The sequence below is a fragment of the Sesamum indicum genome, linkage group LG9 (assembly GCF_000512975.1).
Source record: "Sesamum indicum cultivar Zhongzhi No. 13 linkage group LG9, S_indicum_v1.0, whole genome shotgun sequence".
NCBI classification, from domain to species: Eukaryota; Viridiplantae; Streptophyta; class Magnoliopsida; order Lamiales; family Pedaliaceae; genus Sesamum; species Sesamum indicum.
In genome coordinates this window covers 7,038,424-7,053,729 of record NC_026153.1, presented here as the reverse complement: position 1 = coordinate 7,053,729, position 15,306 = coordinate 7,038,424, and the positions used below count along the sequence as shown (strand labels likewise).

General features: G+C 37.5%; 3 protein-coding genes across 3 annotated transcripts in view; all 3 read left to right on the top strand.

Moving 5' to 3' along the window:
• LOC105170961 (5-methyltetrahydropteroyltriglutamate--homocysteine methyltransferase) overlaps positions 1-5,250 on the top strand; it is a gene marked incomplete in the record, with an annotated part of 5,647 nt that extends 397 nt beyond the window's left edge. Inside the window, 12 exon segments of the mRNA XM_011091931.2 lie at positions 1-40; positions 823-1,176; positions 1,282-1,369; positions 1,458-1,552; positions 1,587-2,023; positions 2,459-2,622; positions 3,094-3,174; positions 3,281-3,447; positions 3,540-3,645; positions 3,743-3,993; positions 4,077-4,278; positions 4,705-5,250. Coding sequence (XP_011090233.1) covers positions 1-40; positions 823-1,176; positions 1,282-1,369; positions 1,458-1,552; positions 1,587-2,023; positions 2,459-2,622; positions 3,094-3,174; positions 3,281-3,447; positions 3,540-3,645; positions 3,743-3,993; positions 4,077-4,278; positions 4,705-5,079 — 2,360 coding nt within the window.
• Positions 6,566-7,790, top strand: LOC105171148 (double-stranded RNA-binding protein 4-like). The gene is made up of 3 exons (XM_020696971.1): positions 6,566-6,871; positions 6,984-7,191; positions 7,321-7,790. Exons 1-3 carry the CDS (start codon positions 6,680-6,682, stop codon positions 7,614-7,616), a joined length of 696 nt encoding a protein of 231 aa, XP_020552630.1. The 5' UTR covers positions 6,566-6,679; the 3' UTR covers positions 7,617-7,790.
• The window catches only part of LOC105170960 (indole-3-acetaldehyde oxidase), an 8,973-nt gene continuing 3,453 nt past the window's right edge, over positions 9,787-15,306 (top strand). Inside the window, 6 exon segments of the mRNA XM_011091930.2 lie at positions 9,787-10,147; positions 11,656-13,329; positions 13,427-13,686; positions 13,794-14,003; positions 14,349-14,567; positions 15,260-15,306. Of these exon segments, the coding sequence (XP_011090232.1) occupies positions 9,988-10,147; positions 11,656-13,329; positions 13,427-13,686; positions 13,794-14,003; positions 14,349-14,567; positions 15,260-15,306 (2,570 nt within the window). The 5' untranslated portion in view covers positions 9,787-9,987.

Below are 15,306 nucleotides of genomic sequence, written 5' to 3'. Positions count from 1 at the left end.
CACCTCGCAAATCTCTTGTTTGCTTCAAGTTCCAAATCAGGTTTGTGCTCTGCCACCTTCATTTTTCAGGCGCACAAAGTGCATGTCCATGAAATGTGATAGCTCATTTAGGCGGGTTTTTTTTTCTCCCCCCAAAATGATTTGTGAATTTGTGTATGCAAGTGTATGTCTGAGAAAAGTTTGGTCTTGGGGTGTAACTGATTTGGTCATGGTCTGATACCTTTTGTTTTGTTTTGTTGTATGCCAGTCAGTTTAATAGAGCAAAACTGATATGTGGTTTTGCTTGCTTATGTATGTTAATGGGGTTCTTGATTCTGCAAGTCTAGTGAGAAGGTAAAACCCTCCTTTAGAGACGCGAATATACATGCATGTGTTTGTGTCATTGTTTGTGAGCATGTTGCTGTCGTTCCATGTTTTAGTTATTTTAGAATTTTATTACTGCTTCTAAAGCATAATTTAGTGACTCTGTGGCATCAGTGCTGCAGAAAAAGTTAGGTTGGGTAGCTAACAGAACGGTTCCAATAAATGCAATTTCAGATGTTGATACCATCACTCCCCTTTAGTGCCGTTTCCCTAATTCAGAAAGAAATATTCTTAAGGTCTATCTTATATTGAAGTGTGGAGAAGTTAATTATTGTCTTAAGTGAGACAAATTCACAGTGTTACCAAAAACTGGATTCTCTTCGATCACGCTATGTGTTTTAAGGCTTCACTAATCCCATTTTGGGTGTGTGTTCTTCCGTGCAACACGGTTCTTTAACTTTTCCGTTATCAGTATACCGGCTGCTACTCATTATGTTTGGGCTGTACTGGGTGCAACAGGTCAATGGCATCTCACATTGTTGGGTATCCTCGCGTGGGGCCAAAAAGAGAGCTCAAATTTGCTCTGGAGTCCTTCTGGGATGGAAAGAGCAGTGCTGAAGAGTTGCAGAAGGTTGCAGCTGGCCTACGGGTTTCAATTTGGAAGCAAATGGCAGATGCTGGAATCAAGTATATTCCTAGCAATACATTTTCATATTATGATCAAGTTTTGGATACCACGGCTATGCTGGGTGCTGTTCCCTCAAGATATGGTTGGGGTGGAGGTGAGATAGGATTTGACATATACTTTTCAATGGCTAGGGGTAACGCCTCTGTTCCTGCAATGGAAATGACCAAGTGGTTTGATACCAACTAGTAAGCTTCTTCATTGATTGTATTAGCATTGTGGTTTGAGTCTGAAATTGTTCTAATTTATTCTTGCATTATGAGAACTTAACAGTATGGTTTTTGTGGATGCAGCCACTACATTGTGCCTGAACTGGGACCAGATGTCAAATTTTCTTATGCATCTCACAAGGCAGTGCAAGAATATAAGGAGGCTAAAGCTGTAGGTTTACTGCATTTTCATTGATATTACTGTTTTGGTTTGCCTGAAGTCAGATTCATGCATGTTTTGGCATGTTTCCTCATTGCAGCTTGGCATTGACACAGTCCCAGTCCTCATAGGCCCAGTTTCTTACTTGTTGTTATCAAAACTGGCAAAGGGCGTTGAGTGTCTACAAGTAAGATCATACATATGCTTCTAATGTGTCCATTAACTATACATTTTATCTTGAGGCTAAACTATATTCACTTACTTTACCATGAAGGGAAGTTGTGGCTGAACTAAAGGCAGCTGGGGCTAGCTGGGTTCAGTTTGATGAGCCTACACTTGTCATGGATCTTGATTCTCACAAATTGAGTGCATTTACTCATGCTTACAAAGAATTGGAATCATCCGTTTCTGGCTTGAATGTTCTTACTGAGACATATTTTGCAGACCTCCCTACTGAGGCATATAATATAGTTACTTCTTTGAAGGGTGTTACAGCTGTTGGGTTTGATTTAGTGCGGGGATCAAAGACACTTGACCTAATTAAAAATGGATTTCCTTCGGGAAAATATCTTTTTGCTGGAATTGTTGATGGAAGAAACATTTGGGCTAACGATCTTGATGCTTCCTTAAGTACCTTACGCACTCTGGAGGGCGTGGTGGGCAAAGGTGCTTCTAGAACTTCATTCATATTATATTAAACGCATTTCAGATGATCAGTGAAATAAAACTAAGACAATGTATAATTTAGGCATTTTAGGGTTTTTATGATGTTAACCAGCAAACTTTTAACTGTGTAATTGTCTCTCCTAGATAGAAGTGGTATTAATTGTTGGATCTGCATTTTATCTGTCAAATATCAAGTACATTTTTATTTAGAACAATTTTGACATTGTGTTCCCTTAGCTCTGATGCCTCTTGAAATAATTTCTATGTGTTTGCTTTACTCTACTTCTCTTCCAGCCCCTTGACTTGCTACTGGTTCGATATGTGCTCTCAGTAACTTATTATTCGAACATATATCTTTCATGATGTACTGTTACATGTCATATAGCTCCAATTAAAATCACCTTTGATTGATTCCTTTTCTCTTTCTTTCTTCAGACAAGCTCGTGGTCTCTACATCATGTTCTCTTCTTCACACTGCAGTTGATTTGGTAAATGAAACTAAGTTGGACAAAGAACTCAAGTCATGGCTTGCATTTGCTGCACAGAAGTTACTCGAAGTTAATGCATTGGCAAAGGCACTAGCTGGTTTGAAGGATGAGGTACTTCATTTTGCCAACTTTTTTTGTTCTTCGCGCCTCTACATTGATGACCTATAAGCATTAACGCTACAGTTTGACCAAAACGTTTCATGTGTTTATCAATTCAACTGATTGCAGCAACTATTTACTTGATTATGGTTAAACAAATTAACCAAGCACTTCTCTTATTTAGATCTAAGAAGTTGCAACTTCTGCAAGTTTCCTAACTATTTGCTTGTAGTGTAATTGCTGTTTGCTTTTCTGTTGTTTATATGACAGTTTTAGATTTATATATGGGATCTTCCCATGAATATATTTCACCTCTTCAACTTTCATCAATTGGTCGTGGTGAAAATGTTCTCGGCACCTCAAAGGGCCATATTTTACATCTTTAGATACCTTTCCACGAGATGTGACTTGTTGGAAGAAGTATTATATTTTCAACCCAAAAAATCAGTTGCTTCCTCTTGATGTTAGCTTTTCTCTCCTCAGGCATTCTTCTCTGCTAATGCAGCAGCTCAGGCTTCAAGAAAATCATCCCCAAGAGTAAATAATGAGGCGGTTCAGAAGGCTGTAAGAGTCCTCCTTTTTTTCTCTAAAAAAAACATTTCTTCCTGCTTTCTTGCCCTGCTCTTTTTTCCTTCCCAGTTATGACTTTGATTTCTGATCCTATACTCAGACCGCTGCTGTGAAGGGCTCTGACCACCGCAGAGCTACAAGTGTCAGTACCAGGCTGGAAGCTCAGCACGAAAAGCTAAACCTTCCTATGCTTCCAACCACTACTATTGGATCTTTCCCTCAGACTTTGGGTCTTAGGAAAGTCCGTCGTGAATATAAGGCTAGCAAGTTAGTTCTCTTCCTATATTAGTACCTTTGTTATTCCAATTTACATGCTTTCAACTTTTATACTATCAATTCTTCTGCTGTTATCTCTTCAGGATATCCGAGGAAGAATATCACAAAGCCATTAAGGAGGAAATACAAGAAGTAGTGAAACTTCAAGAAGAGCTCGGCATTGATGTTCTTGTTCATGGAGAACCAGAGGTGAGATTATGGTCTTTTTGTCTTGCAATAAATGACACCCCCTCTCCCTCCAGCAAAAGGAAGTAAAAGGTTCTTATTGTTTTATTGGCAATTACAGAGAAATGACATGGTCGAATACTTTGGAGAGCAACTATCTGGGTTTGCCTTCACGATTAATGGATGGGTTCAATCTTATGGATCCAGGTGTGTGAAGCCACCTATTATCTATGGTGATGTAAGTCGTCCTAAAGCAATGACGGTCTTTTGGTCAACATTGGCCCAAAGCATGACCAACAGCCCAATGAAGGGAATGCTTACAGGCCCTGTCACCATCCTGAATTGGTCTTTTGTCAGAAATGACCAGCCCAGGTAGGCAAACCAGATCTGCTCTGCTAGACATCATTTTTTAAAATGTGGCCATTGAAATCAACTATGCTTGCTTCACCTCTTAGATTCGAGACCTGCTATCAGATTGCTCTAGCCATCAAGGATGAGGTTGAAGATCTTGAGAAAGTTGGTATTAATGTTATTCAAATCGACGAGGCTGCTTTAAGAGAGGGTTTGCCTCTTAGAAAATCCGAGCAGGCATTTTACCTGGACTGGGCTGTACACTCGTTCAGGATAACTAATTGTGACGTCCAAGACACTACCCAGGTCTTTCTTCATTCTTCTCTTCCTTTTTATCATGCTGTGTTCAATAAGTTGCTTTCCTTTAATCAGATGCTACACTCGTAGGCCCTCTCAGGAGATAGTTTGCATTTGTTTAAGCTATTGGTGTTGCTAAAGAGTTAGCTATCTTGGAGCTTATTTTCAATAGGATCTTTATTTTATATTGAGGAAATCACGGGTGCCTAAATAAACTTTGATTAGCTATAAGGTCTTTTGCAATGATGAGAAAAGCCGTAAAAGTCACAATGAGCTAATACTGTTACATTATATATACTATACTGATGTTACCATTTCATTTTATGACATTTCATGTGGGCAAGGTGAGTAGCATGAAATTGAACATGTTCCTAATTGATATTCTGTGATTTGGGTATAACTATTTAACTCGTTTGCAATGGGCTTGATCTGCAGATCCACACCCATATGTGTTACTCAAACTTCAACGATATTATCCACTCAATCATAGACATGGATGCTGATGTCATCACTATCGAGAACTCCAGGTCAGACGAGAAGCTTCTTTCCATTTTTCATGAGGGAGTGAAGTACGGTGCTGGCATCGGCCCAGGCGTGTATGACATCCATTCACCAAGGATCCCATCCACTGAAGAAATTGCGGAACGCATCAATAAAATGCTGGGAGTTCTCGACAGCAAAATCCTGTGGGTAAACCCAGACTGCGGCCTTAAGACGCGCAAATACTCAGAAGTCAAGCCGGCGCTGAGCAATATGGTGGCTGCTGCTAAGCTCGCCCGCATGCAGTTGGCTGCCACTGGTGCCAAGTGAGAGGACCTCTGCATGTTCTTACTGCCTTGTTACTTGCTAACGCAGAGCTTCCATCTGCTGTCATGAATAATAGATGAGATTTTTTTTAACAATATAATTATATTTAAATATTTATAAAAATGAATATTATCGAGCCAGTGACTTTTTCTTGCAGTTGGTGAAATTCTTAATTTATAATATCAAGCCTCACAAAATACTTGGTTAAATTACTCGTATATCACTCAAATACTGCAGCAGTTCGAATTTTCTATTATAAAAGGGATTATATTATAATACTGTTAATTTTTCACGGTAACATGCCAATTATTACCGTTTGATATAGAAACATTCCAGAGAGTGAAATGCATGCGCCATGCAGAATAAATCAATTAAGAACATTCGACGTACATACTCCAGTACTTTGTAATAAAGGTACAGCACACAGCAAGCATGATCCTTATAACACTACATGTAATTCATGGCGAAGCTTTGCAAACCTCTCTTGCTGTCCCAGCACTTAACATTATTTCAAACAAATAGGACTGAGAGAAACCAATGTACAAGTCGAAGCTGCAAGAACTGTGCCAGAAGCAGAAATGGGCGTTGCCCAAATACACATGCGTGAGAGACGGCAAAGATCACTGCCCGCTGTTCAAAGCCTCCGTCGTGGTCAGTGGCACCACATTTCACACTCCTGCCGCCTGCAAATCTTCAAAACAAGCCCACAATGATGCTGCTCAAGTTGCCTTTCACCATTTCACTTCTGGTAAACTTTTTCTTTTGAAAATCTTGTTTTAGTGTTCTGTATTTTTAGAGAAAGTCCACGAGTAATCATGCATCTGGTCCCCCCCTCCCCCCTTTTATTAATGGTGTTCAAGAAAGATGTAACTAATATTTGTGACATGATGCTGTGAAGGGGGTGGTGCGAAAGATGATCATTAACATGAAAATCTAATGAATTCTGCAATTCTGTCAATCTAATTATATCTCATAATGTGCAGCAGAGCCCTCAACTCAAAGGAGTGAATACGTTGAAAAGACAAACAATGAGAAAGAAGTGGCTTTGAAACAGGGTGGGAGTCTTGATTAATATCTCTCTTTGCTTACACGCTTGTTCCACTTCTTGATTGAAATCTAGTATTGCTCAAAAAACTGCAATGCCCTTGTTCAGTTTGCAAATAGTCATAGCATTTACTGTGTAAAGATCAGTAGTTCCAGCTATGGCTTTTGTTGTGTATAAAATCTTGAGCATCCATTTCAGATGATTTTGTTCTATAAAGGCAAATGCATTCTTATTGCTTTTAGACAAACATGAGATTAATTAAGATTACTTCAAAACGTCGACTGCCTAACTCCCATAGAGGTTATAATCTTACATCTCCAACACATCAAGAACATGGTACCTCAACTTGTTTCATTGTGTTACTAATTACTATGAAGTAGTTAACATTTACATCATATGTCTTGTATTCTTGGGAATCTTGGATTGAGGTTGATCAGATAAAGGCTCGTTAACTATGTTATTTCTCCGAAGTAGCTTCTTGTTTTCTCACCATAATTGTATGCCTTATGTTGTTTCATAACCGCAGATTTCCAAGATGAGTTTAAGACGAAACTCCAGATGTATACTCATAGAAAGAACCTTGACTTGCCAGTATACCATAGTGAAAAAGAGGGTGTTTCTTTCAGGGCAAGAGTTTGTATTGGTGAAGACAGGTTTCACAGCCAAGAGCTCCATGAGACAGTAGCAGAAGCAGAGGATGCTGCTGCACAGGCTGCTCTGTTATTGCTGTCAACTGATGCGTTTCATGAGGTAAACTTACAAGCATAGGATTTCATAACCCGGCACAAAAGTATCTACCAACAATTCTATATATTGATACGATGACGTCTCCGCTTCCGATCCTTTTTATGTTTGTTGCAAGAATGGCCAGCGGTCCTACAAGATTCTACTATGGGAGCTGACAGACAAGGAAGGATTTTTCTTGCCAACGTACACAACAATCAGGGCAGGTGAGACGTTTACCTCAACTGTGGAAGTGGAAGGAGAGGCATTTCAAGGGGCTGCGGCAAAGTCTAAGAAACTAGCAGAGCTCAATGCTGCAAAGGCTGCATACACCGTGTTTATGGAACGTAAGTCGGTTTTCTTGCTCTCCTCTTTTACACTTGAACAAACCTTATAAAATGGACATTGTCCTATGTTTTTCCATTCACAATGTTTAATGTTAATGAGTTGGTCCTGATATCAATTCTTTATCTCAGGCAAGTTGTTTCAGCCTGGTTACTTGTCACCACGGGCTTCTAGTAACCACATTCTCAAACATGCTCCTCCTTTGGGCACAGTCCTCGTTTCTGATCCGCAAGAAAATCCAAGACCTCAATCTCCATCAGACTTCACTTCAACTACTGCAGATTCTTACTATCTTCTTTGCAACCGCGTCAAGATCCTCACATGCATTCCAAACACGGCATTGCCTAAGGGTACCGTTGTGCTCCCGGTCAGCGAAAACAGGTGGACATTGGTTAGCCTGGAATTCCCTCGTGAAGAAGGCGTGTGATCTACATCATTTGCCCGTATGTTTTATCTGCATATCGATCAAATGCAGTTTTAACCAAGGCGCTTGCCTATACATCCGTACCAAAATAAATCTCTACACAACACTCCAATGTAGATGACCGGTTTTTATCTATATGTTGTTTTCTGTTATGATTCTGGTGAAGCTTCTTTCTCGTCGCCGTGGCTAATAGGTTGATGCGATTCCCATGTCGCTTTTAATCACACTTACTATATAATTAATTTCGTTAAAAGACCAAAGTTGTCACTTTCATCATCATCGACAAGTTCTGCATAAATATAAAAGTATACCCCACGTCCAACTCCTTAGTGGGGCGAAGATTTGTTCAATTTTCAAAGAAAAGGACAAGAGTACGAGATGAAGTCCACATCCAGCGTACAGCTGCAAGAGCCAGCACGGCACTCAGTTTCTCAATGTCTTCTTAACGTTGATGTCTGCTTTCAATTTCTTTTGCCACATTTTTTCTTTTTTTTGGATTGCAAACACTCCCCGGGTCTAGACCAGATAGCGGAATCTTAATTATATGTTTTTTCCCCCCACATAAAAATGACTAGTACTAAAAAAAAAAGGATAAATTAATCGATATTCTCTTATATTAGATCTAATTATATATGACTCTTTCACATTTTATTCGTGATATAATTATTATATTTTTTTAATGAATTGTCACTTTTTGTAATGTCTATGTGTTCGATTATATTTGTATTTATACTATTTATATTAATACACGATAGCTAGTGACACTGTCACACTAACATGATGATTATATTCTTAATTAGATAATTTTTAAAAACTAATTATAATTATTTTAATTTTTTTAAAAAGTGATTCCACGTCATTTCGACACCATTGTACTAATTATTTTATTGTGTCGACAATACTTTAAATTGATTTTATTTTGTCCATTCGTGTTCATTTTTTTCTTTTGAAATGGATTCACTAGTTTATATATATTATTCTTATTTATAATATATTTTAGAATACAAAATATTATTTATTATATTCATGTAAGAATAGCGTGCCGCAATGGCTATTATTAAGAAAAAAAAAATAACTACACTCACAAATGATAATTAGTGACAACTATTTTTTTTTTTTATAAAAGTGACTAAATGTTATTTTAACACCATTATATTAATTTTTTTATTCTGTTAATCATACATTAGTTTTTCTTTTTTGAAGTGTGAGTTGTTGATTTATATATTTTGTTATAAATATGAAAAATTTATTGCCACGGATATTATATTATAAAGTAAAATTATAAAAAGTGAAAGGGAATCGTGTACTAAATATTTTTCTCTTTTGTTCTATTCTACTTTGATGATTGCGATTTGCGAATCCCAATTACTTTTGATTTAATATTACTGCAACCTTAATTTATTATGAATTTACAATAATATATTTATATAATAATTTGAGAACGTATTGGAAGACATTAATTTTTATTAAAATAGTAATGTCTCTTATTATAAAAAGTTGATTTTTTTTAATTCTTTTCATTATTATATCGTTGTTTTGTCGTGTAAGGAGGTAATATTACTTTATTTTAAAAAATATAATAGAGCAGAACTGCTTCTATTTATATATTATGGTGATGTTGACTGATTTAATTATGTGGAAGTGGTTGAAGCTGTCTGATTAAGGATTCGTTTATTTAGAGTTAAGATAGGAGATGTTATCTTCAATCAGCAAGATACGCATTAAATCTCTCAACTGTAAAATTTACAAAATAAATTATCGATAGAATCATATTGGAAAGATCTAAATTTGATATATATTATACCATTGTCTGTGAATAAAATGAGAACTAAATTTTAGTTATTATTTTTGGCTGAGATAATTTTATTTAAAAATTTTAAAGAAAAAAAAGACAGCCAAAAAAATATTTGTTCAAAATAATTAAAAGAAAAGTACAAACGGCTATCGTAGATTTATACATATTAGGATTTTAAAAATACAAGAAGAATACGGTGAGTAATACGTATTACGAAACCTTGGTAAGATTGCTCCGCATGTAAGCTTATTAAAATACTTTTAAAAAGACCGAATCATAATAAGCACAATACATGTATTTTTGTGTGTAAGGCTAAGACTTTTGTGTGTAAGGCTATGAACCAATTTGAAGTTATAAGATTGAATCTAAGTGTGTGAGTATTTACGTACAGTTCTTAGTCGTATCAATTTATTGGTTGATTGATGCATCAGTATTTCAGTAAGAAAAGTCAAAACAGAGCAGCAAAAATCTACGTCAACAAATGGGATGCATTCTGCATGTATTCGGTATTTCAAGCATTTGAGTGGCGTTATCTGCTTACCTTTTTCTAGAACTTGGTAGCTCCTGTGCTGAGCGAAAATGGAAGGGGTGAAAAATTCAGTGCCGCCGAGTGATTGTCTAGCGTTTGATGTTAATGGAGAGACATTTGAGGTGCCTGAAATTGAGCCTTCCACTACGTTGCTTGAATTCTTGCGCACAAGGACTCGTTTCAAGAGCGTTAAACTTGGTTGTGGTGAAGGTACTGTCACAGCTTCAATCACTTCTTCTTCTTCTTTTCTTTTTGTTTTTTGGTTAAACTATGTGCTTTGCCTTTGAGTGTGTGTGTGTGTGATTGTTGTTGATTTGGGCTCTACTCTTGGATTGTTATTTGTGTGTCTCTACATATGGTTACAACCGGATTCACTGTGCTCGTTTGGATTCTTGAGATGGGTTCTTATGTTTGATTTCTATCAGTATTTGTTTGTCTTATTTGGTACCGCTTTGATTTTGTGATTCTGGGCATGGGCTCTTCTGTTTGATGGCTCTTTGTTCGCATGTTCCAGAGTGTCTTCGGATGTATATGTAATCACATCCGTGCTTGCTGATCCGAGGACATCACCTACTCCTTATTATATTTCGAGTATATGTGTACTATGATAATATTTTATAATATCTGAACTAATTGTTTTTCTTATTAGTATTGCTAACTTCTTAACATATGCTGGTTCATAATGTTTATGTTATTTGTATTTTGTTTTGGAACTAATATTTTAACATCTTATTATGCTTCTGTTTTGTGCGGTCCGATAATATTCCTGTCTTACATCCAACGTGGAATAATGAGTTCTTATGGAAGCTTCTTTAGGCTCTGAACATCTGGTTCTTGATATGGGTTATTTTCTTTGATGCCTCTGCGTGCATTCACTATGTAATTCCTGATATGGCTTCTTACTTTTGATGTCTCTTTGCATTTGTTTGTCCATTTACACTTGTTGGATTAAGACCACTTTGAATGTGAATCTTGGATATGGGCTGTATTTTCCATGCCTGTGTTTGTAGTGTGTGTTAGTGTTTCCTTGGGATTTCTGAGAGAAAGAGGGTGATGATCCTTTGCTAGTTTTAATCCTGGAAACATTGCAAGATTATATTCTCTATAAAGTTACATACCCTTTTATGCAGAACAGCGTGTTCTATTTGTTAAATTCACTATTTCGTAGGGGCTTGACATGCTATGAATTTGACCTTGTTGTTTGGAGTTGATTTATGTGATTTTATCAGAATGCACTAATGGTTTTGACATCACAAAATGGATGCTCCATCCAGTATCGATGCATTGAGTTTAGATGTCCTTCAAGGGTTTAGTTAGAATTTCTGTCTACGGTTTTTCAGCCGGTTACATGTTCTTCTCTCATTAGAAGGTTCTTGACGAGGAGTAAGAGCTATCAACTTGGGGCATAATTTATGTACATTCGCATCAGGATCATAGTGTATAAGAAGTACATCCTACTAATTTTAACAAGCTTCAGCAATACATTTTTCTATTTCTTTTGTTATCTGTCGCCAAGTAAAATCCCGTTATGGTCACTGGTGCTTTTTCTTTCTGGTATTTTCATTGGATTCAACGAATCTGTAAACGATACTTGGAGTTTGCTCAGTGATCCTTTTGTGTCTTCAATTCAAAATTAATTCATCTGACTCTTTATGGTTACTTATAAAGCTCATTCCCATAGCGATTCCTTACACTTCCCAAAATTTCCACCTCTTTAGGTGGTTGCGGAGCTTGCCTTGTCCTGCTGTCAAAGTATAACCCCGTACTTAAGCAGATTGAAAATTTTACTGTGAGTTCGTGTCTCACGCTTCTCTGCAGTGTAAATGGCTGTTCTGTTACTACAAGTGAAGGCCTTGGAAATAGTAAAGATGGCTTCCATCCAATCCATCAAAGGTTTGCTGGATTCCACGCTTCTCAGTGTGGATTTTGCACTCCTGGAATGTGCATGTCACTTTTCTCAGCAGTTGCCAATGCTGAAAAATCACATTGTTCTCAAGCTTCACCTGGATTCTCCAAGCTGACAGTTTCTGAAGCTGAAAAGACTATAACAGGAAATCTTTGTCGCTGTACTGGTTATCGTCCCATAGCTGATGCCTGCAAAAGTTTTGCTGCAGATGTTGATTTGGAGGATTTGGGAATCAACGCCTTTTGGCGAAAGGGGGATACGAAGGAACTCAAAATAAGTAAATTACCCGCCTATAATCCACAGGATCATACTTGTCCGTATACTGAAGTATTGAAAGATGAATACAAGTCAACTAGGATTTTGAATGTTAAAAAATATTCTTGGTACACTCCAGTCACTATTGAGGAGCTTCAAAACTTGCTGCACTCTGGTATAGTAGAAAATGGTGCAAAGATCAAGCTAGTTGTTGGCAACACAGGCGATGGCTATTACAAAGAAACAGAGAAGTATGACAAATACATTGATCTTAGGTACATCCCGGAGCTTTCGGTGGTCAAAAAGGATAACTCAGGGCTTGAATTTGGAGCAGCTTTATCAATTTCCAAAGTTATAATATATCTAAAGTAAGAAGGTAAATCCAACTTAAGCTCAGGTGCAGAACTGGTGTTCACAAGAATTGCTGACCATATGGAAAAAATTGCTTCTGGCTTTATCAGGAACTCTGCTAGTCTTGGGGGCAATTTGGTGATGGCACAGAGGATGAATTTTCCTTCAGATATTGCCACACTACTTCTTGCTGTGGGTGCTAGTGTCAGCATACTGACTGGTGATAAACAAGAAAAGATTACATTTGAAGACTTCTTGTACAGACCACCTATAGCCCCGGAAGATGTGCTTTTGGGTGTTCAGATTCCTTTTCTGGAACCAACAAGAATCCATGGTTCAGTTCAAAGTAATTCGAGATTGTTGTTTGAAACTTACCGTGTTGCACCACGGCCACTTGGAAATGCATTGCCCTATTTAAATGCTGCATTCTTGGCTGATGTTTGTGGTGACAAAAATGGAATTTTGGTGAACCGTGTTCAGTTGGCTTTCGGGGCTTATGGGATAAAACATGCAACAAGGGCGAGGAAAGTGGAGGAATATCTCGCAGGGAAAATGCTTAGTGTTAGAGTTCTGGATGAAGCAGTTAAATTAGTAAAAGATGCTATTGTATCTGAAGATGGAACTTCACATCCTGCTTACAGGAAAAGCTTAGCAGTCAGTTTTCTATTTTCGTTTCTTGTTGAGTTATGTGGTGGCTCATCCAAGGATTTAAATGACTCACTGCTGGAACAAGCTGCTAAAAGCAACATAGATACTAATACAAGTCCAATGAGAAACCCATCATTGCTGTCATCTGCAAAGCAGGTTATCGAATATAGTAAAGATTATCATCCAGTGGGTGATCCTATACCCAAAGTTGGTGCTGCCATCCAAGCTTCTGGTTTGTTATGCCTTTTTAAGTTTTCACTATACAGTTTTAGCTTAAGAATCTCTCACCAATCTGCTTGGCTCACTGTTTACGTTCACTGGTTGTGCAGGTGAGGCTGTGTACGTTGATGACATTCCTTCGCCTCCAAATTGTCTACATGGAGCTCTTATCTGTAGCACCAAGCCTTTAGTTCGAGTGAAGGGTATTTCTTTTGATGCTAAGCCAAAACCGACTGGAGTTGCTGCTGTTATATCTACTAAAGATATCCCAAAGGGAGGAGAAAATATTGGAGGCACAGCCTTTTTTGGTCCTGAACCTTTATTTGCTGGTGACATTGCTCGGTTTGCTGGTGACGTCATTGCATTTGTGGTATGTACACTTTCTTACCTGATAGAAGTTGGGAAGCTTTCCCATTGCAACTAGACTCTTCGCACCAAATTGCATGAGAATACTTATGTTTGCAATATCTTCTCTAGGTTGCAGATACACAAATACATGCCAATTTTGCGGCAAAAACAGCTCGTGTGGATTATAATACAGAAGGCTTAGATCCACCAATTTTAACTGTTGATGAGGCTGTCAAAAAATCAAGTTTCTTTGATGTTCCTCCCCATTTTAGTCCGAAAGAGGTTGGTGATTTCTCAAAGGGAATGGCTGAAGCTGATCAGAAGATTCTCTCTGCAGAGGTACTTTTCATTAGTCTATTATTCTATCTGTTCATAAGGAAATCTTGATTGCCTCTTTCAGTTTGAACAATGTAGTTTTAGTAATTTAGCTTTGAATTATGAATAATCTTGAAGCCCCTTTTTATTTGAGCAATTCACTAATTTGGTTTTGAACTTCAAGCATATTTGTAGAACTTCGAATCACATACTGCTTTTACAAACTCTTGCAAAATGGCTTTCTTGTAAATGTTCTGCCAGTGATATGCTACTCCAGCTATTTATCCATCGACGAAGAAAGGATCTTAACATATGATGCTGAATTGATATTTTTGATAATTCTTTCTTTATTATTTGCTTTATATCCAGATCAATCTTGGTTCACAATACTACTTTTATATGGAGACACAAACTGCACTTGCTGTTCCAGATGAAGACAACTGCATGGTAGTTTATATCTCTATTCAATGCCCTGAGTTTGCACAGAAAGCAATTGCAAGGTGTCTTGGTATTCCTGAGCATAATGTCCGTGTCATTACAAGACGGCTTGGTGGAGGTTTTGGCGGAAAGATACTAAAAGCCATGACTGTGAGTACGATTAACATGAGATTCATATATTTCTCTTTCCCCCTTTACTTATTTCTAGTAAATTGGACCAATGTTAAGTTCCCATTTCTATTTCGAACATTTTTCCTTCTCACATATTTATCGACTCTTTCCATGGATATCATGACATTGTGGTTAACTGTCGTTCATTAGATTCATAATGGACAAGAATCTTATATCAATGAATAAATCACCAATGTGTTCGTACTTCTGAAGACCGACTTAGTTCTGAAGATACGCACACTAGTTAGTCTCCTTTTCATTATTTGCATGAAGTATCCTCCTACCAGCTAACAGTGAGATGCAATACTTGTTATCCATTTAATATGACTTCTGAACACTGGGAGATTAATGTGCGACACAGGAAACTTACCATAATTCATGCCTTTTAATGATAACGAAACTCAATTAAATGTTTAGCTGAAGCTGAAGTCTTAATTTCCACCCAAAAATCTTGGTGGAAGAGGCTAATAGGCAAACTTTTAATATTGGGGGGGGGGGGGGGGGTTTGTAATTTCAAAATGGAGGGGTATATTCTGGAGGACGCTAAGTCCCCATGGAAAGTTATTGTAATTAACATCAGCTCATGTGGTAGTCATTGAAATTTTGATGCATGGATTGAACTCTTAAGTTAACATATGGAACATATATGACTACTTAAATGTCATTTTCAGGTTGCTACAGCATGTGCACTAGCAGCTCATAAATTACAGCGTCCAGT

What these genes read in the sequence shown, in the direction of transcription:
- LOC105171148 (XM_020696971.1), top strand. Translation starts at nt 6,680, where the DNA reads ATGTATACTCATAGAAAGAACCTTGACTTGCCAGTATACCATAGTGAA. An exon ending in CAACTGATGCGTTTCATGAG is followed by an intron (nt 6,872 to 6,983) that starts GTAAACTTACAA and finishes GTTTGTTGCAAG; the next exon opens with AATGGCCAGCGGTCCTACAA. An exon ending in ATACACCGTGTTTATGGAAC is followed by an intron (nt 7,192 to 7,320) that starts GTAAGTCGGTTT and finishes TCTTTATCTCAG; the next exon opens with GCAAGTTGTTTCAGCCTGGT.